The 27,922-nt window shown below is 48.3% G+C and overlaps 1 protein-coding gene across 2 annotated transcripts; it reads left to right on the top strand.

Moving 5' to 3' along the window:
* LOC149327839 (uncharacterized) lies at positions 1 to 27,019 on the top strand. 2 transcript variants are annotated; one of them, XM_089562467.1, is made up of 5 exons: positions 1 to 91; positions 19,575 to 21,212; positions 23,883 to 24,034; positions 25,721 to 25,758; positions 26,699 to 27,019. In XM_089562467.1, the coding sequence occupies exons 2-5, from the start codon at positions 19,633 to 19,635 to the stop codon at positions 26,810 to 26,812; spliced, it is 1,884 nt and encodes a 627-aa protein (XP_089418593.1). In that variant the 5' UTR covers positions 1 to 91; positions 19,575 to 19,632; the 3' UTR covers positions 26,813 to 27,019. The 2 variants fall into 2 exon arrangements, with proteins under 2 accessions (XP_089418593.1, XP_089418592.1); XM_089562466.1 differs by lacking the exon at positions 1 to 91 and adding an exon at positions 16,808 to 17,018.
* The last annotated feature ends 903 nt before the right edge of the window (positions 27,020 to 27,922 follow it).

Genomic DNA, 27,922 nt, shown 5'->3' with positions numbered 1-27,922 from the left:
GCGCTGGATGTAACGCCAGACGGACGGACCACTGATCTCCACTAGGGGAGCTGGATGCCGCATCGGGCGCCCGAAAGTGAAGCCACCGGAAGTAAGCGGTCTTGTCCCGGAAGTCAGCCTTTGGCAGTGCATGAAATCGGACCTCAGCACGGTTTTTCAGTTCCAGTTTTGTTTTCCCACTTAGTATTTCATCTTTTCGTCGTTCTCGTCTTTTTACATGACAATGCCTACCTGTCGAGCCGTCAACTGAGCGAGGAGACCAGCGCAGTCTTCGGGAAAGACGTTTTAAAAATAAGGGTCCATTGCATCGCAATGGGACGACACTAGCAGACGACAGGACGTCGCTACACGCAGCAAGCATGGAGCCTCGTCTACTCGGCTCGGTGACGTCTCGTTTGCCTAGCTTCGCCAACTCTGCTCTGTACTGTGATGCTTGTTCCCACGCTCAAGCCCAAGTTATGCTATCAATGGGGGATAAATGTAAGAAAGAATAGGTGGAAACATTCACCAGGCATCTGACTTTGCAGCGACCATCTTACCGAATTATGTGTAGACCGAACCAGAGCGAGGGCTAGGTTACTATCTGGTGAGGTGTCGAAGGTGTTCGTTTGGTTCACATTAGCGCCTCCAAAAGGTATGGTACTGCTTTTTCGATGGAGCGTGTCATGTACTGTTTCGTATTGTAGCAGGTTAAGCCTGAATGGGCTTTTATTCGTGGTGTTTGGTGCAGTTGACTTCTAACAGCGCTTCTCACGCGCACTGCACCATTCGCCTTTCTTGTCAGTCGTTCCTCTCGCGCTGGGCCTTTTCTTTGCTGCACGAAAATTCGGTTTTAAGGCGACCAAGCCTCACCGTCATTCCACTACTTCTCCTTTACGCTCAAAAGACAAGAACCAGGCAAGAACATAGTGTTTAATGCACGTACCTCTTTGCCGAGGCAGGGTGAGACCTGCATGCCTGTTTTCTTCGCTTTCGCAGAAATTACATGGTTCTGCACGCAATGCTCCCATTTCTCGCGTTCAGCTTGCTTGTTCCTTTCATATAACAGCAGACATTACACGAGGACAACGCAAAAAACTGAGAACGAAAGGGCGAAAGACACGACTTTTTGCATTGAAATACATAGCAGACACCCGACTTCCGGGACAAGCGGTCCAACTTCCGGTGGCTTCACTCGCGCTCGTCTCGGAAAGCGAGAATGCGGCATCCAGCCACCTAGTGGAGATCAGTGGAACGGACGGACGGACGGACGGAAGAATGAGCCATTAAAAGCTTTCGCTTTTATATAAATACCAATGCGTACAGTCAGCCAGTCTTTCTTGAATAGCAGCCACAGGCTCCAGGGGTTTTTCTGGGCAAATTGCGAGATGACAAGGGTGATAAAGGGATTCTTGTTAAAGGCCAGCACACCGGGCCTTTCTTTCACTGCCGTGACATGACCGGCAAGATTAGTCATAGCTTCTAAATAAAAAAATTTGGTCGCAATCGTGAGGGGCTTTTCGTATGGGTATGCGGGACTTCAGTGTGCTGATCCCGCTGTCTAGCTTTTTGCTAGTGCGCGCACACAGGAAAAAAAAAACGAAATTGTAGGGGGCAGCTTTCCCTCTACCCCCCTTACAGAACCTCGCTTAATCCTAAGGCAGAGCGCAGAAATAAAAATGCAAATAAAATGGAAATCGTACGTAAAATCGTACTGTCATTGCGGCTTTGCTTCCTGAAATTGCTGCGCACGGCTAAACCTAGAGGGCACGGACTGATGTATTCAGGAGGCAGAATATCAGACTGCAATACAAATATATATGCAACATTATAAGAAATTTACAGCTTAGGAATATGATAAATTCAAATGAATGTGAGCGCAAACATTTCTAGCTTGTCTACGAAAGCGCAGTGTCAGTCAGACGGTTTTGCTGACGCGTATGTGATGAGCACACACTAAAAAAGTCTGCTTTTCCCATTCGGTCCCCAGATAAGACCATTCATTGGGTGGTAGTGTTGATTTCGCTGCAGACTGCCTTCAAAACGGCCGTCGACTGCATGCGCTCCGCTCGTACGGAGGGCGTTTAAGGAACTTATTGTTCCACGTACCATATTTGCAAACGCATCGTTTCGCTTTCCTTTCTTTTGGTCTTGTGGCTTTGACAGCAGTGCGCGGTGACATTGGCCACGGCGGACGACATCATTTACAGAGGACTATGAAAAAGAAACGCACAAAAAAATGTTACCAAATTCTAGCCATTTCGTTCGCTGACACTTTCGAAAGCAAAAAGTTTGGCTAATAAGTGGCGACTACTGTTGACAAAACAGCGCTTCAGTCAATCGTGAAGTTAAAGCGCAGGTCCATATAGAAAAAAAAGAAGCTTCTTTGACAGCCACATAACCATGTTAGCGGACTACGTTTTTCAAAAACATCATTGGCGTCATACGAGCCACAATTTTATCCCAATTTTGGCGCCATCTCTAGGTGATCAAACTCAACAATAATCACCATCCGTGGCCTCCGCGATCGAAGCGCGCTTCCACGCACCATCTAAACTGCGGATCGACGAGGGCTCAGGTCTTGAGCGCCATCTGTAGCGGCACACTGCAAACTACACTTCCCACACTGCATTTGCTGCTTTCGCGCCGTTCGCGCCGACGGCTCGACTTGCTCCGGTTTCTTTGTTTATGCATGAATGTAGTGTGAACCTGTGAACTGCGCCAGGCATTGGATGGCCCCGCAGCTTTCAACCATTGTTCGTCTGGCTCTCGTGTAAACGTAAACATTTGCCGGTTCGCCCTCCGACGCTACGTCGCTCGTCGCCGCCCAACGACGCGATCGAGTGACTTCGGCAGAACTTTCGCGCCCGCCGAGGCGAGGTAAGTGACAGCCGGCATTCGTGCGTTGATATGCCTTTATCGGACGTCTGGGGAAGAAATCGCTCCTCGCGCGTGCTGTCCGCAGTTTTCGAGTCAGCGGCGGCAGATAAAACACGCCATGTGTTTCAAATGCAGTAAGTTTGTTACCGCTGCTCTCCCAGCTATAGCTAAGGGCATTTTCTAGTTCAGGCAAGACTTCGATCGAATCTCTGTTTGGCTGTGTTGCCGCCGAATGAAAAAGTGTCGAAAAGAGTTTCATGTTCTTCGCGCTTTTAAACGCGCTTTCTTTTTAAGGTTGCAATGCTGACTGCGGCGTGCGCGTCAAATGTTCACCCTCCTTTTGCATCTCCGCACTTCCCAGCAACAATTCTGCGTCCTCATTGACAGAGTTCGCCTCGATAATAGCAAAGATCATCCATGCCTTTAAATGTGCAATCTGTATGCTCTTGCAGTATACACGTGCGCTGCGCGCTTGCAGGGGCGCGTAGGTGTGACGATAGGTTACCTATGCTAGTGGGGTGAGCTTAGTAAAAGACAAATTAGTAAACTTGCCGCGATATAATCTAACTAGCCCGATCCGCTACCCTTCTACCCTTCTATAATCGGTGGAAATGCATTTGTGCACCAATTAGATCTGCGTTTCCCCGGTGCATGTGCACTTTTATTTTTGTTCCCGTATTCCGTTGTTTGGGAATCTGCCATCTCTGGGGCCATATTTCTTCTGTTTTTTTTTTTTTCGTATTCCGCTGTTTGGGGACCTCCCGTCGCTGCTGCCATATTTTCCAGCGCTCTGTTTTTCCGTTCTCGCTTTCCGCCGCCGCCACAGCTTAATTGGGAAGACGCTAACCGGAGAACTGAAATGAGAACAGAATGAAAGCTTCTACTCCAGGGGGGTCAAATACCAAAGTAGTTGATTTTCAGTTTTAGATGACCGCTCTTAGTAACGAAACGGCGCACACCTTGTTTCTTCTCCACGGTTGACATTTTCGTTCGTTCTTGTGCGTGCGTCATGTGCGTGTGTGCGTGCGTGCGTGCGCGTGCGTGTGATGTGCATGCGTGCGTTCGCACTTGAATTGCCCTCTTCGTGCTTTCATCTGACCCCCGTACCCTCTTCAGATGTTCAGATTTAGATCCCTGTGCACGGATTACGAAACCTATCGCCTGAACAATGCGGTCGACGCGGAAGGTAACGCGATAAGTTTTTTTTCATTAACGTAGGAAACTCTCCGGACTCTCCGGCACGTATTGCATGTGTACTACTTGCAGCTGGATTGAGAACTCGGCCTTGATCGAAGGGAATCTCTGCTCCAACTTTGTCTGCGCGTTTGAAAGTCAGATGTGCTCCCGTCCTTGTAGAAGCGATCGTCTTTCAGCGGTGGTCAAGGCACGCGGTTCGCAGGTCTCAGACCGGCTTCCCTTAGAGACAGACAGACAGACCCTTGAGAGAACTGGCGCCGTCCGATCGTGTTTCGGTGAAGCTGGCTTACTTGAAAGACTCGTCGTAGTCTCGGATTGGCGGAGTATTCACTAGCCTTCGTTATGATCATCGCTAGCGGATTTGATATCATTTGCACGATGAAGTGCACTTATGGCGCTTTCCAGCTGCTTCTGTCCTAACAAATCGAGCCGTATACCTGCGATTTCCATAACTCTGCAGTGCGCACATGTTGGTACAGGTCAGCCCCATTTACATTTTCCTGTCCGTCGTTACCTCTGTAGGAGAGTAATAGATTGCTCGTAACCTGTGTTGGACCATCGCTGATCGAAGACTGGGTGGCGCTCTTCCCCGGCATATTGTAGCGAAGCGTGCTTCCGTGCCTGGACGAAAGCTCCGCCACATCGAAGGGGAGCAGCAGGCGCCGATGCGATTCATTGATCAACTTGATTTATTGAAGGCAGATGCGAATTATTGGTTAAACTTGCAGACTGAGGCAACATATATAGGTCACATAATAAAACAGTCAGTCATACCCCGGGTCGCCCAACATTTTTGGGGCGGAGGTTCCGAGCAGCAACCGGAAGGCAGCCGTTCCTCTCTCGAGTCCCTTTGGTGTTGAGAAACCCGCTCTTAGATACACTTCACCAGCATTCTGGCGACCCTTTTTTCGACCAATCAAAAAAGGCGTTACCGGAGCCAACCAGAGGAGCTCCGACAACATTCTGGGCACCCTTTTTGGGACCAGTTAGACCAATCAGGAAAGCCGTTACCGGAACCAATCAGAGCCCATCCTTTCAAGACGTGCCTACTGCAAACACGTACACTTTCTCAAACTAAAAAAATTCAGGGGGCACTTTGGCTCTCTGAAGTGCTGCAAGGCGAAAGCCTTTCCTGGCGCACTGTTTGGCATTGACTGCGAGACTGTTTGTACCGTACTAGAGCTTTATTTGACAACACATTACAACTACACATTTCGACTGCCGACTTTGACTGCTTGTTTATCACGACTCTCTCTCTATGCTTCGATGAGTTCGGTTGTATCCATGGCTCTGTTCGCAGTAATGAGGTATGTAATGTGGTCATGCGGATGCCTTACGCCCCCTGTCGGAGCGAACGACAACTTTATTAGGTGTCATGTGCTCCAGAAGGGGGCGTCAGGCATCCGTGGGTGACCTCATTACTTCGAATCCGCGCACTCTGACGTCATAACCATTTCGACCAGCCGAAAAGCGTGACACCTCTGCTGGCAACCTTCTGTCGACAACGATGAGGCATTAACCCTCAGCGTGCGCCAGCTCGCACCCTTGTACGAGTATGGACGGAACGCGCGCGCGTTTTTGTATATGTGTTGTGCGCGGACCAGGCGACTACGGACACTGACTGCCCACACGCATACCGCGGAACGCGGCCCAGAGAGCCCACCGCACGGCAAGACCCGGGAAACGGCGCCAGAACACGGCCGGGAATCCGCAGCAAAACACAGCAACCTGATCCAACCGCGCGTACCGAACGGAAGTGGGGGACGCACGCGGGGCGTTCAGCCAGCCACCTAGACTAGACAAGGCCTGCTCACTCCTCCTCTCCACAGGGGCCTACGTCACACTAGTTGCCCGACCGCGAAAGGCTTTGCCGCGAACCGTGGTGAGACTTCCGTGAAATGCAGGCAGATACAACACAGGAGCATGGCACCTTGGAGGCTATGCGGGTGGATCGTTCCACTGTTGTTAGGTTAGGCAGCGAACGTGCTGACATTTCTCTTCTCCGGCTTCTCGGTTTTCGAGCTGCAGGTCGTCAGACTGTTTTCTTTTCACTTGTGCGTGTTGAAACCATGATGTGATGCTGAAGCAAAACATACTCATTTTGTGACCGCACCAACATAGGCCAGTGCTGTGTGCATGGGCGCCAAAAAGTTAAGGTGTTTGGTTTTCCCAAGGATGAAGCTCGCAGAAAATATTGATGATAGTAGTTCCTCGCAAGGATTTTACGCCAACCATGCTTTACAAGGTAAACAACTGGAATGTAACCGCTTTTGATTTTTTATCTTATGTTCTATAAAACACAACACTAAAAAACGTTAGTTGTTGAATAGTGGTTTTGAGAGAACTGAATGGTATAACAATTAAGCTTCCTTATACAGTTATGCGAGCTCCATTCCTATGAGCAAGACTTCATCCCAAGCTCTCGCATGATGATAAACAAACGGGAAGAACCATACAGCCCAAGCGCGATGGTGTTCAACTTCAAAAGGACGCAGTCTTTTCGGTGCTCCCCAATTGCCCATCGTACCTTTCTTCTACACCTTCAAGTCGCGAGTCCACAGCAAGAAAGAGAGCACGTTGGGAAAATGACACTATCCAGCAAGCCATCAACAATTCTAGCAAGGCAAGCGAGGAAGAGAAACCCATAAACTAAGTGTCTTCGTTTGTAGTATTGCAAATCAAGCTAGTCAACATTTGCGACACCAAGTTTCGGACAGTCACTGCGAACGAAAAGTCGATCATGTTTATTAGTTTAGAAACTGAGCCGTCTCCATAAGTGAAATGTGCTGTCACAGTCCTTCCGGATCTGACATCTTTTACTGTAGGCATGGTGAGGCTGCACTAACTAGCAATGAAGTTGAAGAATGACGCCCTTTAGGACAGCAATCGGAAGGAACCTGCCAGGAAGGTAAAAAAAAATTAAAGAATTTAAATATTTTAATGCCAAGCACCGAGAGCAATAAAATTTTCACACAGTCTTCATTTTACTGTTTTCCGTGACTTCATTTATTTTGTTTCTTTCAATGTTTAGCACGTCATCCGCTTTCGAAAATGGCAAAAAGCATACGTTTCTTTAAAAAGCAGTAGAATGCATGAGATGCCGCTAGATACGGCATTTAATGCTTTCTACGGCAATTTACTGCTATGGTGTCTCGGAAATAATATTTTGGCGTTAATATGAACTAATTGCGATTAACTGAAGAGGAGAAACTGGCAAAGTATTGCCATGAAACTATAAAACCGAATCACTTAGCTGCAGCACGAAGTGTATCGCGAGTCTCACGAAAGAAAGCACAAATTTAAATAAATTAAAACGGAAGATGCAGAGCGAAATTAAGCACGTGGTTAGAAAGCAGTTCTTCAGTTGCTAATTCATGTTTATTGGCTCATTACTACAGCGATTGGACATCGGATAGTAAAATAATGCGCTGAAAACTGTCGACGAACCCTCGCAGCCGCGGGCGGTGGACGGACAACTAGCGTGACGTCACGGAGCAAGCGGAGAGTTCAGCAGGGGAGCGGTGCCCCCTTCGCAACAAGATGGCCGCAACTAAACCAAAACCGATGGCACCAAGGACGCACTCTGCTCGTCGGCTCCTGGCTCCAGCGCAAAACTCGCTATGCGACAACATATCACCCTGGCAATGTCAAGCACTTGGCCGGGGGACGCGTTTACCCGTAGAAAGCCGGTCCCGGGTTTGGACCCCGGACCAGGACAAATTTTTCCACTACGAAGTTTCTTCCAAAGCTGTATAGCTTTCCTTTGTTGCCGCATATTTGCGCTTGGGCGGATGCTTATGAGAAATTACTCCCTTATTACTAGGGCCTCGAAATTTAGGCATTTACCTAAGCATGCCTATAAATGCCTAAACGGGGGATTTTTGCACTTGCCTGCCTTTTTATAATTTTTTTAGTAAATACTAACTATTTAACCGCATTTTTTGCCTATAAATGCCTAAATCCGGCACTTTGGTCCTCAGTGCCGCTTTTCAATTTTGAGACATCTGTCTAAGTGTATGGTGAAAGGCGCGCGCCGATGCACGCACAAAAGGCGCGGATCTCGCCGAATGTTTTTCTCGAATTGTAACTTGAACGCAGTGTAACGAAGTGTTTATCTAGAAGTGTAACAAGAGACGATTTTGTAAAGAGACCTGACATACATTAGTGCAAACTTCTCAAAATTGACGGAAAGGATGACAAATTTGGAAAAGGCTGGACTCTCTTTAGATGAATCGTTGAAGGTAGTGGCAGAAGTACCTGCAGCACATCGGGGACTGGAAGGAAAGGGTGCTACTGCTTCTACGAAGATGCAACATTTGGTAGAAAAAATAGATGCCTAGAAACAATTTGCCCTTTTACCCTTTTATTGGTCCTCTCAAAAAAAGATGTAAAAAAAAACATAAAAGAAAAAGAGAGGATGATGCCTGGACCAGCAATGCTTTGCCAGGCTTAACGCCAATTCAAAATAAATGAAAAATAACTAAATGTTCCAAAGAAAAAAAAATTAAACGAAAAACAGAGCATTAAAAAAAAACTCATAAGAAAAGAAAACAAAAGTCTCGTCATAATAAGTTAGACGCAGGCAGATAGCCAAAGCACAGTGTGCAGTCCGCGAAATAAATAATAATAATAAAAAAAAGAAAACCCAAGTCACTGCAAAGTCATTGTCACCATAACAGTCAAAGAAAGCACTGAGCGCCGGCCACAAAATAAAAATCAGAAAAATAAAAACATAATCAAGACAAAAGAAAAAAAACCGAAGTCACAGTCACTCAGTCAAGGACACAGTCACAGTCACGCAGTCAAAACAGAGTCGCAGTCACACAGAGACGATACGGCCACATCACCAGAAGGCCTAAGCCTTCATCAACTCTCATGTTTTAGGTTCGCGCCACTAACTTCATGTGATGTCAAAAGAAGCATTTTAAAGTGCAAAACTATGCTTAGCGAAAGCCGAAGGAGCTTCAAGTTCGAAATGCGCTTTATTGCTTCAGTTGAGGACTGCGTACGCTCCGTGCTTGACTTACAAATCTTGTACATATGAATAAAGAGTATTATTCAAAGCGCCTATTTTAGCTTTATAGCGGCTATTTCAATATTTTTTAGAGCCTAGATGCCTGCCTATTTCGGGGTTCTTTAATGGCTAAATTTCCGGGCCCTACTTATTACAAACCTACTGCACCTTGGGGATTCCTCTAAAAAATTGGCAGTGGCTTAGCACTGGTTAAACCTGCAGGATTGCGAAAGCAAGGAGGAGAGAGAGAGAGGCGATGTAGAGCGCGCGGCAGCGGCCCCGGCACGCTAGCTGTGCGCCGCTACTGCGCATGCGCAACTGGCGAGCGCGGCGGCGGCACCTCTGAGCTGTGCTGCCAACCTCCAGAGCCACTTCCTCCCAAATTGCTACCAAAAATTCCCTATATTTCCCTAGATACAAAAATAATGTTCAATTGTGCAAAAATGTATATTTATGCGTAGTTCATTAGCAAGTTTTATCATGCAGCTACCCTCTTGCTAGACGTTGGTAAACAAATTAACTGTAAATTTGAAATAAAGGATCTAAAATGAAGAACTTCTGAATGAAGCTACAAGATAAACCGTAGCACTATTTGGAAATTACAAATTAAAGGCTCTATACCGTGTATGTGTTTTTTTTTTCTCACTGTACGCAAGATATCAGTAAACATGCATCGGCATGTGGAATTCACTGAATTTTTTTCCCTCATGTTGTGTCGGTTTCGACTTCAGCCGAAGTATACTACTTGCAAGATGACTGGAGGTCGCTTGAGGAGTGTATGGAAACTGCGATATAAAAGCTGCTTGTTCATTTGCTGCGATTGCTCTAGAGGGTGGCAGTTTGAGTCAATTAAAACAATGAAGCAGTGATTGCTACAGCTTTTGTATGCCTCATGTGACCTCAACTCACTTTGTTCGTCGTGGTGGAACTGGGAGTTATGGTTTATGGTTCTGGGGGGTCTAACGTCCCAAAGTGACCCAGGCTATGAGGAATGAATTAGTGAAGGACTCCGGAAATTTCAACCACCTGGGGCTCTTTAACCTGCAGTCACATCGCACAGTACATGGGCCTCTAGAATTTCGCCTCTATCGAAATTGGACCGCCGCGGCCGGGATCGAACCCGCGTCTTTCGGGTCACCAGCCGAGCACCATAACCACTGAGCCACCGCGACGGCGGAGCTGGGAATTGTTCTCCCGGTTAGACTAGCTAAGACTTCTAACACGACGCTCGTTTCTAAAAAAAATGGCGCCCTTGTTCTTTCTTAGTTATCAAAATAAGCATGCAGATATGCTTACTAAATAGGAATTTCACGTCGTACTGCGAACTCCAAATACAGTGTGAGGAAGGGGCGCGCATGTTCAGGGAAGGCGGTGGCGCGCTAGATCACAGCAGCGGGTGCCTCGTCAGGGACCATGCACGTCCGTCTACGACCGTGTAAAAGCTGGTTGGTATGCATGCAAGCGACTGAAAATTGAGCAGCGCAGCGCGACGAAAAATTTGTAACTTGTTAGAACATCGCCGCTCTGACTGCTGGAGCCGCCGCAATGACTCTAAACAGCTTTTGCGCCGCAGTAACAAAGCGTTTTCACTTGCTTGTGAAATTGGCTTTAATCGAGCGCGCGGCGCTGTCGTGCGGGCCTCCGTCAGTTGTAGAGAAAAAACAACGAAAAGCTTCTACTGTCTTCCCAATTTGAGAGAGAAAAAAAGAACTCTCCGTGCAAATGAAATTTCCTTAGATTATACAAAAAAAAAATTCACTGTGGCTTAGCTTGGTTAAGCCCGGTAATTGCGAAAGCAATATCCGTACCTACGCCATGGTTCAGCTGGTAGTATAGCTGGTGGTGGTGCTTATGGTTAGACTTGTGGCGATGCATCTGTTATACAATCCAATGCAATCCAATCCAATGTAATCTAATCTAATCCAATCCAGTCCAGTACAATCCAGTCCAGTCAGGCCGCCGTTCATGTGCACCGCCGTCGCACACGGACGGCGCGAGATCGCGAAGCAATGTTAAGCCGCTGGTGGTTGGCACAGCTACTGCTTTCTAGCGACGTGAGTCGAGCCTAATCTCTTCAGCGTAACGCCACAATCGCGCTCCTAGCGGAGAGCGCAGGAGTTAGGCGCCGGTGGTGGCACCGCCGCGGCTTGCGACGGCGCGAGTCGGTCGCCCTTCTCTTCGGCGCGATGTCACACAGAGGTCAACTAAAGGTCATTGGTGGCACCGCCGCGCCACGGCTTGAAAATGCAAGTAGTAAAGCTTTCGCTTTAAAAAATCTTTTCCCCTATGCAAGTCCAATTTCTCTAGATCTAGGGAAAAGTCCCTAGGGTCGGCAGCACTGCTCCTTAGTCACCCGCGCAGCGACGGCGGCGGCTCGCGAGCTGTGTGCCGTGTGACGTCACCTGCTCCTCGCGCATGCGCAGTATGGCCTTTCCTCGGCTCCGCGAAATGGCTCGGCGACTCGCGTAGTGTTGCTTCCGCAACGAAATTGAACCAACGCCGGTAGGCCCGCAGCAGCGCAGGCATTCGAACCGGTTGCCTCCCTCACCACAATATGGCCAGCTGCAATCTGCTTCTTTCCCCGTATTTTCAGTCTCGGAGCTTTTAATCGCCTTTGTCTGACCCTATTGTGCGGGTTAAAGATCCCCAAGTGGTCGAAATCATTCCGGAGTTCCTCCGCTACGGCGCTTCTTTCTCCCTTCCTTCTTTCACTCTTGTCCCCGACGGTGCGGTTGAGGTGACCACCGACAGCCAAACAGTTATTGTGTCCCTCCTTTCCTGTCAATCAGTTTTCATTTTAGTGCCAAAGCACTATTTAACACGGTTCCAACCAAAAACTCTTTTGTGAAGCCTCGGAGTGATTCGGGAAAGCTCGGGTTAGTTCGGAGGAGCGTCGTGCCATCTGTAGCCAATAGGAGGGTGACCTTGGCACCCTGAACCGCTTTTTTTTGTGTACCAATCCCAGCAATGCCATATTAAATGAACAAAAAAACCTTATTAAGTAAGAAATTGTGAGTGGAGTCCTTGGTCCAGGACCCCATTGGAGACGGCTGCCTTGGTCATTTTCTCTTCTAGTGCTCGCGACGCTGTTCCCAGTTTCATTTCACTGTCTTTTATTTCCCAGCTTCCATGTTTCACAATAGGTTACTAGTATTCAGGCACGGTGTCCCGGCCTTTTGCCGCGCCTTGGGAACTTACTTATAGCCTCTGCAGCGAGCATGCAAGGTGAATTGGCAGCGCCAATCTACCCCTCCGCGGTCACATCCCTGCGAAAGCGGAATTCCCTTTTGCCCCCACTGCAGGCTCCTACTAAAGTGACTGCCTATTTTAAAATTTATTTTGTCTTTAAAACGTGTCGGTCGATTTCAGCGAAAGCAATTTTCTTTCTTTTGGAGAACGAGAGGAGGGGCCGCACGTGGGATCGAAAATTCGTTCGAAAACAAAAGCGCGAAACTCTGTAGCATTGGAACAGGAATGAGGAGATTTTCCTGTAACTGAAATGAACAGACGCTTTGGTCCGGCCACGAAGCCTTGTGACAGGGTCTACGAGTGTGTATAGAAGTAGCTCATTCCAGCCAGACATTGACGCAGGTAGTTTTGGGTGACGTTAGATAGCCTCGTGGCTTTGCATGCGCGTGCGCTCTTCTTGCTTTCGTTGCTTTTGTGCCCTGTTTCTGTGATTGCCCGTCTCGCACACGAACTACTGTTTTTCTCCCTCTCACGGTGGGTTGTCAAGATCTTTTCATCACTTGAGCTTCCTTGGCGAAATTCTGGAATGCCTTGAGTGGCTCTTGTCTGGCGACGTGGTTTATCTGGTCCCCTTGCCAGTTAGCCTCCACGAGGTATTGACGCTTTGCAATTTCGTGCGAGGTAGCAAACGGCAAGTTTTCTTACTCAGTGCCAGAGAGACGAAAAAAAAAATGGAAATAGAATTAAAACCGCTTACAGTTTTAAAAGTCAACTATGTCTAACAATGGACAGTGTTTCAGGTCCCTTAGCCTTCCCCAGGCAACAGATGCATGCAATCAACTTTTGTTTGCATATTTAAAGGATATTGGACATCTTGACCATTTCTAATTTCACCTTGCATGTTATCCTCAACCATTCTTCACCTAGTGAACATTGTTAGCTCATACGTTGTACTATACACGTCATCATTACATATGTGACATCATTACTCGCCGATGCACCTTAATACGCATTTAATGGCCGCATTTTATCTTCTCTCTTTTTTGTTTTACTTTACCTTTTCTGCACTTCGCCTTCCGCCTTTATCACCCAAATTTCCTTCCCCATGCAGAGTAGCATGTCTGCGATTTTTAAGCGCCGGCTAAATTCTCTGTTTTTACATTAAAGGGCTTCTCTCTCTCTTGCTCTCACCACCCTTGCCTGCAAGTTTTTATAACTCTTCGAACATACCATGAACTGGTACTCCTTATAACATGTCCTGCTATATCGTGCCATCGGGACATGATTATGTCAATATATATCGTGTCCTGCAGGTTTTTCGAAACCTTTAGTGGAAATTCCTCCGGCGCAGATATAATTTCTGCCTACGTAGAAGTCGGCACTCAGTCATTGCAGTGGGAATTGTCATCTGCAAGGAGGGTACGAGGGAGGGAGACGAAAGACAATCAGAATACCGTAAAATTTCTGGCGGTTACAAAGCGCGACCAATTGAATTCCGCTCCTGTGCTGCTGACGCCAGTTGTATACGTTTCGCTCAAGTGCAATTAAATTTCGGGACGGAGTGCATAAAGGCACTGCGCGCCTCCCAAAATTACACCCTGAAATTTTCAGCAGACCAATTCTTACTTCTTAACTTCTGTGGGCCGAAATTAGGATTTGCTTTGCTCACACCAACAACATTCGAAATCGTATTAAATTATGTTCCTCTCAATGCCTACGACTTGCTGGAAGGCACCTCCTTACGTCCATGAAGCAAATCATATCGTTTGTTAGCTATCGAAATTTTGTGTTTGTACCTCTTTAGATCACTCACGCTATCAAACAAACAAATCAAAACGCTCTCTGACCGGAGCCGTACGAGGGATTTGTTCTACGTTGGAACGGGGTGTCCGGTTTAAAAACGATTTTCTACTTGTCCCTTTCACATGCCTATTAAGTTTTTTTTTTTTTAGATTTCGGTACGTTTTCACCGCGTCCGCAATTGTGGACATCATGCCTTATGTAGGAAGATTTGATAGTATTCGGGTAAAAAATGTGTAAACAGTCCCTGAAGGCGATAAAAAACTGACGCGCAAACTGACCACCTTGGCAGGTGGTAGTTCAATTCATTATTGGTCGCGAGAAGTTGCTCGGGAAGGGCACGCTGGCTCCTACAAGCCCCACCTCTGGCAGCACCTGCCACCTGCCAGTGCAGTGGCGCATCCCTTAACCGCTGCACCACTGCGCCAGGAGGGTTAGGAGGACTCCCAGGGATCTATGAGTGTAAAGTAGATAGTGAGCTTCTGCGTATATGGGAATTAACCCATTACGCTATCGCGTCGTACCCTTAAAGAGGATCTTAAGTGTCTCCTCCAATTTTTGTACAAAAATCGCGAATTTCACCGTTTAAGATCGATGTCGTACAATGCACTACGCATTCATCATCATCATCAGCCTGACTACGCCCACTGCAGCGCAAAGGCCTCTCCCATCTCTCTCCAATTAACCCTGCCCTTCGCCAGTTGCGGCCACCCTATTCCCGCAAATTTCTTAATCTCATCCGCCCACCTAACTTTCTGCCGCCCCCTGCCACGCTTCCCTTCTCTTCGAACCAGCGGTTATCTTGCCTACGCATTGCATGCCCTGCCCAAGCCCATTTCTACCTCTTGATTTCAACTAGGATACGCGCGTTTGTTCCCTCACCCACTCCGCCCGCTTCCGATCTCTTAACGTTACACCTATCATTTTTCTTTCCATAGCTCGCTGCGTTGTCCTCAACTTACGTTGAATCCTCTTTGTTAATCTCCACGTTTCTGCCCCATAGGTTAGTACCGGTAGGATACAGCTATTGTATACTTTTCTCTTGAGGGATATTGGTAAGCTGCCATTCATAATCTGAGAGAACCTGCCATATGCGCTCCACCACATTCTTATTCTTCTAGTTATTTCCCTCTCATGATTCGGATCAGCGGTCACTACCTGCCCTAAGTAGACATAACCTCTTACTTCCAGCACCTGGCTACCAATTGCGAACTCCTGTGTCCTTGCTAGGCTGTTGAATATTACTTGGGTTTTCTGCATGTTAATTTTTAGCCCCACTGTTCGCATCACTTGCATGAATGCGGCCCCCATGTGAAAAACGTTAGAGGTCACTGCGACGACCCGCATTGGAAGAATGCGAAAGCATTGATGCCTCCTTTAAACTGGGCGCCTCTCTTTTTACTTCTTCCAATTTTGGCGTCTACAGTTATTTTAACGTCCTCGCGCTGTATGCACATCTGTGGCTATTTTGACGTCTAAATGACCTTTTGGCCTCTAATTAATGAACTAACAACTCGAGGTCAATACAATTTGGTGTACAATGACATTTTATCATCCTGTGTCACGTGGTTGCGTTTTTCCCCCGAAATTTTGACGTCTAGTGCTGTTTTCATGTCTTCGCACTATATCGACCTCCGTTACTAATTTGATGTCGAAGCGACATTTTTGGCTCCAATTAATTAACTAATTACTCCACATCGACCAAATTCTGACGTGCATCATCCTCACATCATCTTCTATCGCACACAATCATTCTTTTTCGCTTAACTCTCACATGAACGGAGACATCGCTGCCGACACGTTGTGCCGACACGAAATCGTCTACATAGCCAAGTCATGCTTTCGCAGTAATAATATATTCGTTTTACGGGAAGTACGGAGCTCGAATAAAAACGCTGTGAGGCAAAAATGAACTTTATGCCACAGTCGCAAAACAAAGTCGTGTACAGCTTCTGATCGTATATTTGCTGCTTATCAACGACAGGCACTAACCTGGAACGCATGAGCAATAAGCCCGTATATATCTAATGCCCTATTCGACGCTGCATTCTGCCTGCATGCTTCGCCCTGATTAAACTCCTATCGGCGGTACCCGTGACGTTTGTTCGCCGTAATCAGTGTCGTGTGCAATTTCCCGTGCCTTTTCTGTTGCGCTTCGCACGAATTATTGGGTCATCGAGCCCTCAGTAGCCAAACACGCTTAAGCCGTTAACTCGGCATTCATTCAAGAGCGGAAGTTCTCGTCGATTAGATAAGAAACGCACTTACAAGGTGGAACATTGTCGAACGGTTGCCTTGGCCAAATATTTAGGGGAATCCCCCAAGGTGGGGTAGTTTATTACAAATCTACTCCACCTTGGGGGATTCCCGTAAATATTTGGCCAACACAGTTCCCACTTCGAGTTATTGATCAATTCGCTCTCGCCCTACCATTAGCTTGCCGTCCCGGTTAGCTCAATTGGTAGAGCGACTGCTCCGGTGAAGCGGTGGTCCCGGGTTCGAACCCCGGACCAGGACGAATTTTTCTTTAACTACGAGGTTTCTGAGAAAGCTGTATAGCTTTCCTTTGTAGCCGTATGGCTGCGCTCAGGTGGATGTCAATGAGTAATTACTCCTTTATTACAACGGTTGCCTTCCATGTTTACAGGTTTAGAAACGGAGAGAGAGGAGGGGGAATGAGCAGCGACAATTACCCCTGCCGGCCTATCTCTATCACTGATAAAAGGCGTTCAGCGCGCAGGCGGCGAGCGCACCGACCTTTCGTAAGCCTATCGAATCAATAGCATTCCCTGGATGTTTTGCGTTGCGCTGTCGACGCGGGCAGTGTTGGTCGCCTGGCGAAGCGGGAGGTCGAAGACACATGCGTGGCGGCGTTCCGATAGACTTACAGAGTAGGAAGGGAGTGCTGGGCCGATCAAACTCTTGGGGTATCTGCAGCCAAGCGCAGTGCATCGTTCAAGTAAGAACAGCCTCGGCATTCTTTACGGAAAGCTTTCTTCACTTCTGTTTTTTTTTTTTTCGGTAAGCTTTGCATGCTTGAGAGTGAGCTTACACTCTAAGCGGAAAGGAGTAAAAGGGGTGTAACGTTGTCCTCTAGCGCACACCCTTTAAAAAGGGAGACAACTTACACCCTTTTTAATCCCATATAGGTGTATTCGTGTTTAGAGTGTACGCTGGCCTCGTGGACTTCAAAGGAACTTTAAAACTAATTTCTACTTTCCCTAAACCTTGAGTCGCAGTTCTGTCTTGCGCACAGCCTACGGTGTCTTGAGGCAATCCTGCTGTTCCAGATGTGGTTCGGCGTTCCGTTTACAGGCCGTTAACCTCAGAGCCTTGTCTGCAATACCTGCGTCTATGACGATCGAACACATACTTTGTACGTCTAGTCCAGTGTTTAGGGGAATTCCCCCAAAGTGGAGTAGATTTGTAATGAGAGAACGATTACTCGTTAGCATTCACCTAGAGAAGCCATGCGGCTACAAAGTGAAGCTGTTCAGCTTTCGCAGAAACTTGCTAGTTGGAGAAAAATTCGTCCTGGTCCGGGGTTCGAACCCGGGACCACCGCCTCGTCACCGGAGCACTTTTACCAACTGAGCTAACCGGGACGGCTATCGGTTGGTAGTGTATACATCTCGGGAGATTTCCGCTAAACATTGGGCCCAGCACCCTTTCACTTCCAGATATTAATGCTGAAGCATTTCTACGCTATGTCGGCGGAGTCGTGTCACCAAAACGTGTCCGCAGCACTTGTGACGTTCTCAGAAGAGGTAGCATCAAACGAGTGATTGTAATCGAAAGAGGATGATGTAAGGATGCTGCGCAAAAAAGGATTGTTGATAGGATCATTAGTTAGTTAATTAGAGCGAAAAATGTCAAAAATACGTTGAAATAGCACGGACGTCGATATAGTGAGTGGACGGGAAAACAGCCTGGAAGGCAAAAGAGTGAAAATAAAGTTTGAAATGAATTGAAATGTATTTAATGACTGATAATAGATTAATTATCAGCAAAAACCATTGGACGGTTGAATAGGCTGGACGGGGATATAGTAAGCGTACGGGAAAGCAACCACGGCGCCAGATCTGAAAAACCAAAATGATTGATTGAGACAGAAGAACGTATATTCAGACTAAATAAATCGGTCTTTAATTAAAGCTTAAGATAATCACGCTAATTCAGTAGTCATTTAACAAACATAAATAAAATGATAAAGGCGACGAGTGCCGAGGAGGTGTCAATGCTTTCACGTTCTCCCAATGCGAGTCCCCGCTGTGATCTCTAATTTTTGACCAATTAGCGATCGCCCTACCGTTTGTTTTGCGTTTTTTTTTTTTTTGAAGGTCATTACGGGTTTTGAAGTGTTTGTTACAGAAGCGATGGCTCATCCTTCTGTCGTCAGTCTTAACGAGCAGACGAAACGGCGTCTCCCAGAAACCGTTTAATTTGCCCACCCACCGAGCTACGACCGAGCCAAGCCTTCAGTTGCTTCTCAAACCGGCAGAGAGCGCAACCCGTTGTTTCGGTTGCTCAACCACACCTTTAGAAAAGTGTGCTTGCGGGCGACACCAGTTTTGTCGGGTACTGAACAGTCGGGTACCCAGATGTGTGTGTAGCGCCTTGAAATGTTAAAGAGCACTTACGCGAATTCAACGAAGCTGTATATCTCCCGCCGCGGTGGCTCGGTTATGGTGCTCGACTGCTGACCCGATAGACGCGGGTTCGATCCCGGCCGCGGTAGTTGAATTTCGATGGAGGCGAAATTCTAGAGGACCGTGTACTGTGCGATGTCAGTGCACGTTAAAGAACACCAGGTGGTCGAAATTTCCGGAGCCCTTCACTACGGCGTCTCTCATAGCCTGAGTCGCTTTGGGACGTTAAACCCCATAAACCAAACCAAACCGAAGCTGTATATCTAGACGACTCGGTATCCGTTACCGGGACAGCGGCCGCATCCCAGAATTCGTAGAGTTTACAGCGCGTGAGGTCACTGAACGGCTGAGATTAGCAGGCTGGCTGATATCAATGTGTTATGCCTTTCAATATGCCGCTATCAAAAAAAAATAAGCTTCGTTTTCCAGCTGCGAACTGACTGCGTCTGCTGTTGCTTGTCGTCTGTTTCTGAAAGCGGGCCTTTTCATACTTCACTTTGAACTTGTCATTTTATTTCTTTTAATATTTTTTTTGTTTCAGTCGTCATTATCCTTTATATTCCAATGTGCTTTCTGACTGGTTTTGCTAAAAGATATCTTTGAATCGCCTCGCTGCCGCTGCCATTCTCTCCCTTGATTTTAGACTGATTCTGCTACGCTATACACCCTGTTAATCGGGGGTTCAGTGGTTATGATGCTCAAGCATCAGGCCTTGCTTTACAGGGTCTGAAAGCGCGCAGAATCGCTAGACGACGAAACGTCTTTGTAGCACCTGAGAATGATGAGATTACATGGGAACAACAAACTACGTTTACTGCACTAACGACATGTGATTGTCTAGTACTTAAAAGTGTCATTTCTTCCAGGTCCCGTTACATCGGCTGCTGGAACAGTGAACGCAATCGCGTGCACGGACTATATATAATGGCCAGCAAAGGGAACAATGACAACTTCCACGATGCAAAAGGACGAGTCTACAGCGTCTTTCATCAGTACGGTTTCATCGATGTCGACATACCTTCAGTCAAAGGCCGAGTCTACTTCAACATTCGGTCGTTCGAAGACAACCGGCACCCTGACCTGATCACTTCGGGCCTTAAGGTCGGCGACCGCGTCGTTCTGGACTTTAGCCAAAGACCCGACGCCCCCCTGTACCACGCATCCCGCGTCTGTCGCCCAGGGTACTCCGCCGAAAAGCTTCCTCCGCGCTTCGACGATGAAGAGGGCGTCATATGCGTGCTAAAGGATTCGCACGCTTTCGTAAGGCTACCCAGGTTCCGAGGTGTGACCGCGAGTTTTCAGAAGAGCGACTTCGAAACCTACGCAGGACGGCGAGTCGTGAGCTTATGCGATGTCTTAGAACTCAGCCTCAAGGTCCGCATCGACGCTGAACGCAACCCAGACGAGCGCTCCAAAACCAAGTGGCTGGTAGAGAGACTGCGCTTCGTAGATGGTGTTCCACCGGCGGTGGCTGAAACCGTCCATTCCTGCGGTTCTGACCACAACGGCGACCTGGCGGGGGCTCCGAGGCTCATCGGGCAGTGCGGTAACGTGGAGAAGGTCTCCGCTGACCACGCTATTGTCAGACATCATTCAGGCACCGCGTACCTGCACGCCAGCGTCGTCGAAGAATGTCTGGGAGTTGAAGTCGAAGACGTGCGGAAGGTGTTGGAGGAAGGCAGTGAGGTTCGCTTCGATGCCGATTCCAACGGGTGCAAGTACGGTCGCGGCAAATGGTACATTACGCAGGTGGAAATTTTGAGCTGGAACTCGGATACGAACCAGCCAGAGCCGTTACCAGTGGCAGCCCAAGAAGTACCCGCAAGGCGACCACGTACTGCGGGCCCTGTGTCGGGCACGGCGGGTGAAGCTGGACTCCACGAGTTGCAGCTCCAACCACGACTGCTCGTCAATGGCAGCAAGAAGGGTTTCAGTGACGATGAAGAGACTGAAAATGACGTCACAGGGATGTGCGTCGCTCAAAACGTTTCTGACGACGAGCGTGCACTGGTGCCGTCCCTTGTGAGTCACGAAGAATTCCCTTCTTTGCCTTCGCTTACACCAAGGGCTGAACCGTCTGTGTCCTTCTGTCAGGACGTTTCGGCAGCGCTGGCGAGCGTCAGTGAACCGTCTGTGTCCATCTACCAGGACGTTTCGGCTGTGGTCGCGAGCGTCACGGCAAGTGCCGCTTCTTGCTTCGTCGAGCAGCCGGACAGGACAAGGACGGTGAAGTTCGCCGCTCGATGCTTCTACAGGAACGGCGTGCCAGTGTCAGGCAACCTCTGCAGGTCGCTCGGGGGCGGGGACTTGGTGACGCTGGACTTCATGGTGGGCACCTCGAGTGATGGCGCCGAGGTGGTGCACTGCGACCTCGCCTGGCAGGGCAAGAAGCCGCGCGACGCGCCTCGGATGAGCGCGGAAGAGATGCTGGCGAGGCTGGGCGTCAGCGAGGCGGAGAACGAAGAAGATTCTGCCGGCCCGGACGACCAGTTCCTGCACGAAGTGTGAGTCTGGTGCTTGAAGCGAAACATTTTATCCATTCATAAATGCATTCTAAGCACGCAGGTACAACTAACCTTTGTCAAGTGTAAGTACAGCCTTTGTCAAGAGTTTAGAGCACAGGAAAGTTGTTTCTAGACCGTGTAGTGGGGTTCTTGTGACATCAGTGGAAGTCCTAATCTTTTTAGGGGAGAGGACCAGAGTTTTTTTTTTCTATCTTGAAGAGATTTGGAACGTGGGGACGCGTAACGAACAGCACGGCGTGCCCCACAAGTGGACAGGCCAGTGCTCTAGAACTTTTGACAAAGGCTGTACATGTTACTTCCATGCATTTCGTACACCTCTGCATCATGCTCTCCTTCTCCCCTACAATTCTCTTAAACCTACGCCGCCACATTCAAGAGTAGGGCACGCGGTGGGCAGTCTAAAGAAATTGAACTTCCCTGTGTCAACGGCCGCAGCATTACTTTGACAATAAACACATTAAATTTTCGACAGGCACTGCACGAAAGGAAGTGAAGGAGCGCAACAGTGTGAATATGTAAGGCACTGCACGCCACACGTGCAGGCCGTCGTGTCGGTCACCACCGATGATTTGGAATTCCTTGCTACTCGCTTTCAACTGGTATGCAATGTACAGGGTGCTTTACGTAACATGCGCCACGGCTTGAAAAGGAAAAATGTTAGACCACAGCTGTGTTGAGCCACAGACTTAATGTTTGCTGCCATGAGGAGCTCAGAGTATCTTAATCTTCTCAATTAGTTCACTGATACGAATTGCGCAGTTTAATTGATATCTACTTTCGAGCCAAATGCTTTTCGTCAAGTTAGGGGGTTCTAAAACAAATGGCCCATCTTTTCTGGCAACGTAGTCATGAGTAATATGAGAAGTAACAAAGTTTGGGCATTCATTTGATAGGCTTTTCTCGTGTTGGGGCTCGAATTAACGGCAGGGTGCATTTTTACTTTTTCGAACAACAGTTTATTAACAGGGTTAAGCTACAAGTGATTACATGGGTGCTTACGGTCCAGCGTCCATCTTGGGTCTTCTTCTTCGTCTTCCTCCCCAGGGTCGCTGGTCGCCCAGGGTTGTCGGACGACTGCGCTTTTTCCGCTGCCCGCGTTCGCCGCGCATGGGAAGGTTCGCTAACAATTTATTGGTTTATGGGGGATTAACGTACCAAAGCGACTCCTGCTACGAGGGACGCCGTAGTGGAGGGCTCCAGAGAATTTCGACAACTCGGGATTCTTAAACGTGCACTGGCATCGCACAGTACACGGGCCTCTTAGCATTTCGCCTCCATTGAAATGCGACCGCCGCGCCGGGATCGAACTCGCGTTTTTTATGTCAGTTGCCGAGCACCATAACGGCTTAGCCACCGCGGCGGCTATTCATTTATAGATTACACCATAATTATATGTGACAATCGATTTTTCTCTTGTTTTGTAACTAGATTTCGTCTTGGCCTGTGATATCCACAAGTAGTTCTCACATTTTGTGCAGAAATAACCCTGAAATTCGCCATTTTGAGCAAAGAGGCTGTTCCCTGTCATATTGCTCATGACTGTACTATCGTGAACAAAAGTGAGATCCTGAGCAAAACCATAAATAAATAAAAATGAACATTGCCGTATCTGGAATTCGAACCCGCTGCTCCGCGAACGGGTCAGCTTCGCTGGCCACTGCTCGAGAGCTGTAGCCTCTCGCCGCAGCCGACCACGCCTCGTGTTAAGCTGCAACACAATCTCGCGCTGTGCATATCACATAGTGTTTTTCAGTTCAGGCTGCTATCGGACCGCTATACGCATTCTCGCGCGCTGTTCATTGCCCACTGTCTTCTTCATCAACTAGTACTACTATCGAACTAATATCTTTGACACACGTGCCGACGACCCAGCAAAGCAAAACAGTGAACCTACAGAGCCTTAGACACCGATAGAGCTGCGCTCAAATTTCGCATTAGGGAGAATCGTAATCGTCCTTAGAATTTTTTGTGGGGGGCTTTTGCTTGTAGAGCTCAGTTTTGAGCGAAAGTAGCATTTTTCGTCAAAATTTGGAGCAGCCTATCGTTGCAGGTCGACTTCATTTTGTCACCTGTGTCCCCATAGTGTCTATCCCTCTCTCCTACTCTGATCACATTTTATGAATCCACTCCAGAGTTCTCTATGGATAGTCACTCTCAAATTTCTCCTACTGTGATCACATTTTGTGACTTGACTTCAGAGTCCTTTACGGATCGTCTATCTCAAATTTCTCCTGCTCTGATCACATTTTATGACTCGACTACAAAGCCCTTTACGGAGAGTCTATCCGTTTCTCCTACTCTGATCACATTTTATGACTCGACTCTAGGCTCCTTTACGGAGAGTCTATCCCTTTCTCTTTATCTGATCACATTTTATGACTCGGATCCAGACTCATTTACGGATACGCTTGCCGTTTGGCTTATGCTTGGCTATTTCCTTTTCTTTTACCGGGACATAAGGACAGTCTACCGCTTAATTAACAGATGCTCCGGCTACTCCCTGTATGTGTTTCTCAATCGGGAATCTGTTCAAATTGTCATCCGGAAGATTACAACCATTAGATTGAGCAAGTTCTCGAAAGCAGCATACGGAGCCGCGCTATGCGGGTCGGTTCTTCGCCCGTGACTGTGCGTTCGTTCCTTCGGCAGGATCGACGATGACGATCTGGATGCGCTTCTGGGCGAATCGTCGTCCACTGCGGACCCCGACGAAGTGGACTTGGCGCCCACCCGCCGTTGGCGCATCAGAGGCGACTCTCGAGGAACCCGCACCCCGGACACTCCGAAGAACGGAGAGCAGGGTGAGGACCTTCGCAGCGGAGCCTTTTCTATAGCTGTTCGCTGTCGTTTCAGTGCAATGCATGTGGCGAGTAGAAAGTGCGCGGGGCGAAAACCGTTAACAACTAAGCACAGTTTACCGCGCGTTCAGTATGTGGCACCTACATGGACTACACTCAGAGACGTGCCCGCGTCCTTTTATGGCGCTCGTACAGATCTAAACAGAAAGGAGTAATAAGGGAGTAACCTGCACTTTAGTGCACTCCCTTTTAGAGGACAGTTTACTCCCTCTTTACTCCCATATAGGCGTATTCGTGTTTACAGTGTAACAGACGTGCAAGGAGTAAATGATACAGTTGGTCTAAATGTACACGGACCACGGTTCTTGGTTTTCTGGTATAGCGAAGTTCAGTTTATGAACTGTGTGCTCATGCTTGAGCATGCGCTGCTGTGGCCGAATGAAAAAAAGAAAATGTGCACGGGCCTGTCGACTGGCACCAACGGGGACACTATCACTTCAGCGTCCAAAAAAAAGGGGTTAAAAGATGTGAAAGGAAATTTAGAAACAAACAAAAAAAATTATGCCCAGGCTTAGCTTGGTTAAGCCAAGAATGCGTTGCATATTGCGCGGTCTTTTTGCGCGAGGTATTGCTTGGCGGCACTCGATTTTCTCAGCAGCTTTTCCTCCGTGACGTATGGATGGATGGATGGATGGATGGATGGATGGATGGATGGATGGATAGGAGCGCCCCCTTTGAAACGGGGCGGTGGCAACCGCCACCATGCTCAGCCGTCCTTTCTTTTTGTCTTTTTTTTTCTTTTTTGCGTGGATTGGTGACGTCACCAAACCACGTGACGTCACGTCACGTGGTTTGGTGGCTGCCCGGCCGCGCCCAGGGGCTGAACTGAGTGATTGCAATATGCTACGCATAAAAAAGACGCTCGTGGCATCAAACGCGTCCGAAGAAACGACGACGTCTACGTCAAAACCGATACCTCTAACCTCCCTTCAACACGTAAGCGGGAGCATGGGTGACCGTGAGTGCACCATGTGACCGATGTTTGTTACTTTTATTAGTGCTCGAGCCAAACTGGCATTTAATTGTTATTGTATTTTTTTTTTGGGGGGGGGGGAGGCGTACGATTGGTGCCTGTCAACCACACTAGTTGCAGCTCAGACTAGCGCCAGTACTTTAACATAGATTTTCAACGTTTCAGAGATGAGCAATTATTATCCACGACTAACTGATATCACTTTTGCTTAGCTGATTATTCCTCCCCTCCGCCACAACTACTACTACCTCCTAACCTCCGCTTTAAACTACGCGACTGTGCAGTTAACCTTGCGCCAATATATAACCCGTTTAGGTTTTATTCTAGCGTCATATACAGTAGTTATTCAGAAAAATAAGGGAACGCATGCAGTGTACGCGGTCTGTAGTTTCGGTGAGGGGCAGGAATTGACAGATGGAGCCACATGTGCGCATTAGACTCGACTGACGCCGATACGCTGGAGGCGTATGTCGCGATGGCTGCGACGTAAAGTCTCGAATAAACCCAATTAGTTTAAACCCGCCTTGTCCTTACTGCTCGGACACGACAGTAGTGATGCACGGTGTGATAACAACTAATCAGTAAACGGGGTGACAGGTGCACTGCATTGACGGAGTAACGCAGGGCATGACACTTTTTCTTTCTTTTTGTTGCAGCGACAGCCAACAAGGAGGCGCTCCGATACCTACTCACGGTATGTTTGAGTGTTCATTCTAAGAATGCTTTGTACCGTACGAGAACCCAGTGTACCTTTCACGAGCTGAGCCCGACACTGCGCATGCGCTAGAGACTGTAAGGAGCACTACGCAGATGCATATGCCTCGCATTTTCTCGGCTGAGAACTGCTTATTTGCAGACGCGATCATTATTCCGCTGTACCAGAAAGTGCGCGTTGTCATTTCAGTCATAGTAGTTCCACACTGTTGGATGAAGGACGCCTTGTCAATTGTAAGCGTCCTAGCGCAAGATAGTCTCGCAGCTGTGCATAACATATCCCGAGGCGTTGCAATGCCTCATTTTTTATCTGGACTCAGCATAATGAGCTTTACTGAGAAGGAAAGCCATCACAGGTCACAAATCCTGTGCCTGTGCGACGCCCGGCACGAGAGCAGAGCTGCTGCGATTGTCCACAAGTCCAACCTTAATTAAACGGGATAACCCTTGCGAAAAATTTATGACAGTCATACACGGTGCGAAGAAATTTTTGTAGGTGAGTGCTGATAACTGCTCTGTCGTCCTTTGTGGCCGTTCCGGGACTCACAGCGGTATAGTTCAGTTCTGGTGGTCGTTAATTTGATAAGGCCTTCTGCTACCGAGCAGGGGCTGCTGTTTTAATCCCTCTGTAGTGTAGTCCGCGTTTAAAGGCACTCTGACAGCTACTCCAGATCCTTTTTTTTTTTAGAGCGCAGCTCTTAGGCGCCCGTTCCTGCGTTTCGCGGCGTCGCCGTCGTCCCTCGTAACCAGCTCCGCCACCGGGGCAGCGCGCTGCTCTAGCTGCGCGCGCTCCTGGCGCCATTTCTGCCGAAAAGCATGGCCGGCCACTGCCCTTCGCCACTGCGCGTTTGTGTGTTGCTTGTCGTGCAGTGTGCAGAAGCATGTGCGTTGAACATCCGCCGCTTGTTCGTGTCTTGCAGAACAACGAGGTCCCTGCGTTCGCGAGGATGATCCTTCAACAGCTTGCGGCGAACCACCTGCCCAACAGCAGAGTCCGTCTTCGACACGCCAGCACGCAGACCGAAGAACTCTAGCTTCTGCTCCTCGTTTTAATCTTCAGTTTATCAGCTCATCAGACTGAGTGACTGAGCCGATCTGTTGGTCGCCAGTCGGTTCGTGCACATTTCCTGTTTCGATCAACCAATTTATATTTATGTTATCTTAGCCAGCACTGAATTTTTTTTTCCCAAACATTCAGTCACCATGGGGACTTGCCTTCTTGCTTCATTAAAGTTATCGAAATAAATCTGGAACTTTTTTCAGTGAACACTGAATGTTAATGAGTGCCTGGAGCTTCCCGTTGTTACTCGGAATGAATGGTTTGGTTTGGTTTATTGGGGTTTAACGTCCCAAAGCAACTGAGGCTATGAGAGACGCCGTAGTGAAGGGCTCCGGAAATTTCTACCACCTGGGGTTCTTTAACGTGCACTGACATCACACAGCACACGGGCCTCTAGAATTTCGCCTTCAAGAAATTCAGCCGCCGGGGCCGGGATCGAACCCGCGTCTTTCGGGTCAGCAGCCGAGCGCCGTAACCGCTGAGCCACCGCGGCGGGGTTCGGAATGAATGTTTTGGACGTCTCGTACGGGATGGTAATAGTAGATTTCCCTGGTTCCCTGCCAACCACTGGAGGCTTACAAAGCCTGGCATCCCCCTGGCCAGCTCCCGTGGCATCGCCCCCATGACCGGCGGGAAGCGCCATACCTGGGAAGTCACGGCGTCGACGTAGAGGGAGGTCTCACTGGACCGACGCTCCTTCAAAAACAATGTGGTGTTTTGTTTTGTTTTGTTTTTTTAGAAAATGAAATGGCGCAGCATCTGTCTCACATCTCAATGGACACCCGAACCGCACCGTAAGGGCAGGGAGGAAAGAGGGACTTAAAAAATTGGCAGAGGCTTAGCTTGGTTAAGCCCGGTAAGTTGCGAAAGCAATAGCCCTGGCTGCGCCCGGTTTGGCTGGTGGTGTGTCTTGGTAGTGCTCTTAGTAAAGCTTATGTTTATCAAAGTTTTGCCCATTTGTTTTACATGGCATTATACTCACCACACGAGGGCCCCCACTTTCTGGGAGATTTATGCGTGCCTCGGTCGCCAACACGAGCGGCTGACGCTAACGGATGATTGTCTAGAAGCTCCGAGCTACGCG

Source organism: Amblyomma mixtum, chromosome 10, assembly GCF_055824585.1.
Source record: "Amblyomma mixtum isolate Tamu chromosome 10, ASM5582458v1, whole genome shotgun sequence".
NCBI lineage: Eukaryota > Metazoa > Arthropoda > Arachnida > Ixodida > Ixodidae > Amblyomma > Amblyomma mixtum.
Note: the sequence above shows the minus strand (reverse complement) of the source record. Positions and strands in the feature narration are given on the sequence as shown.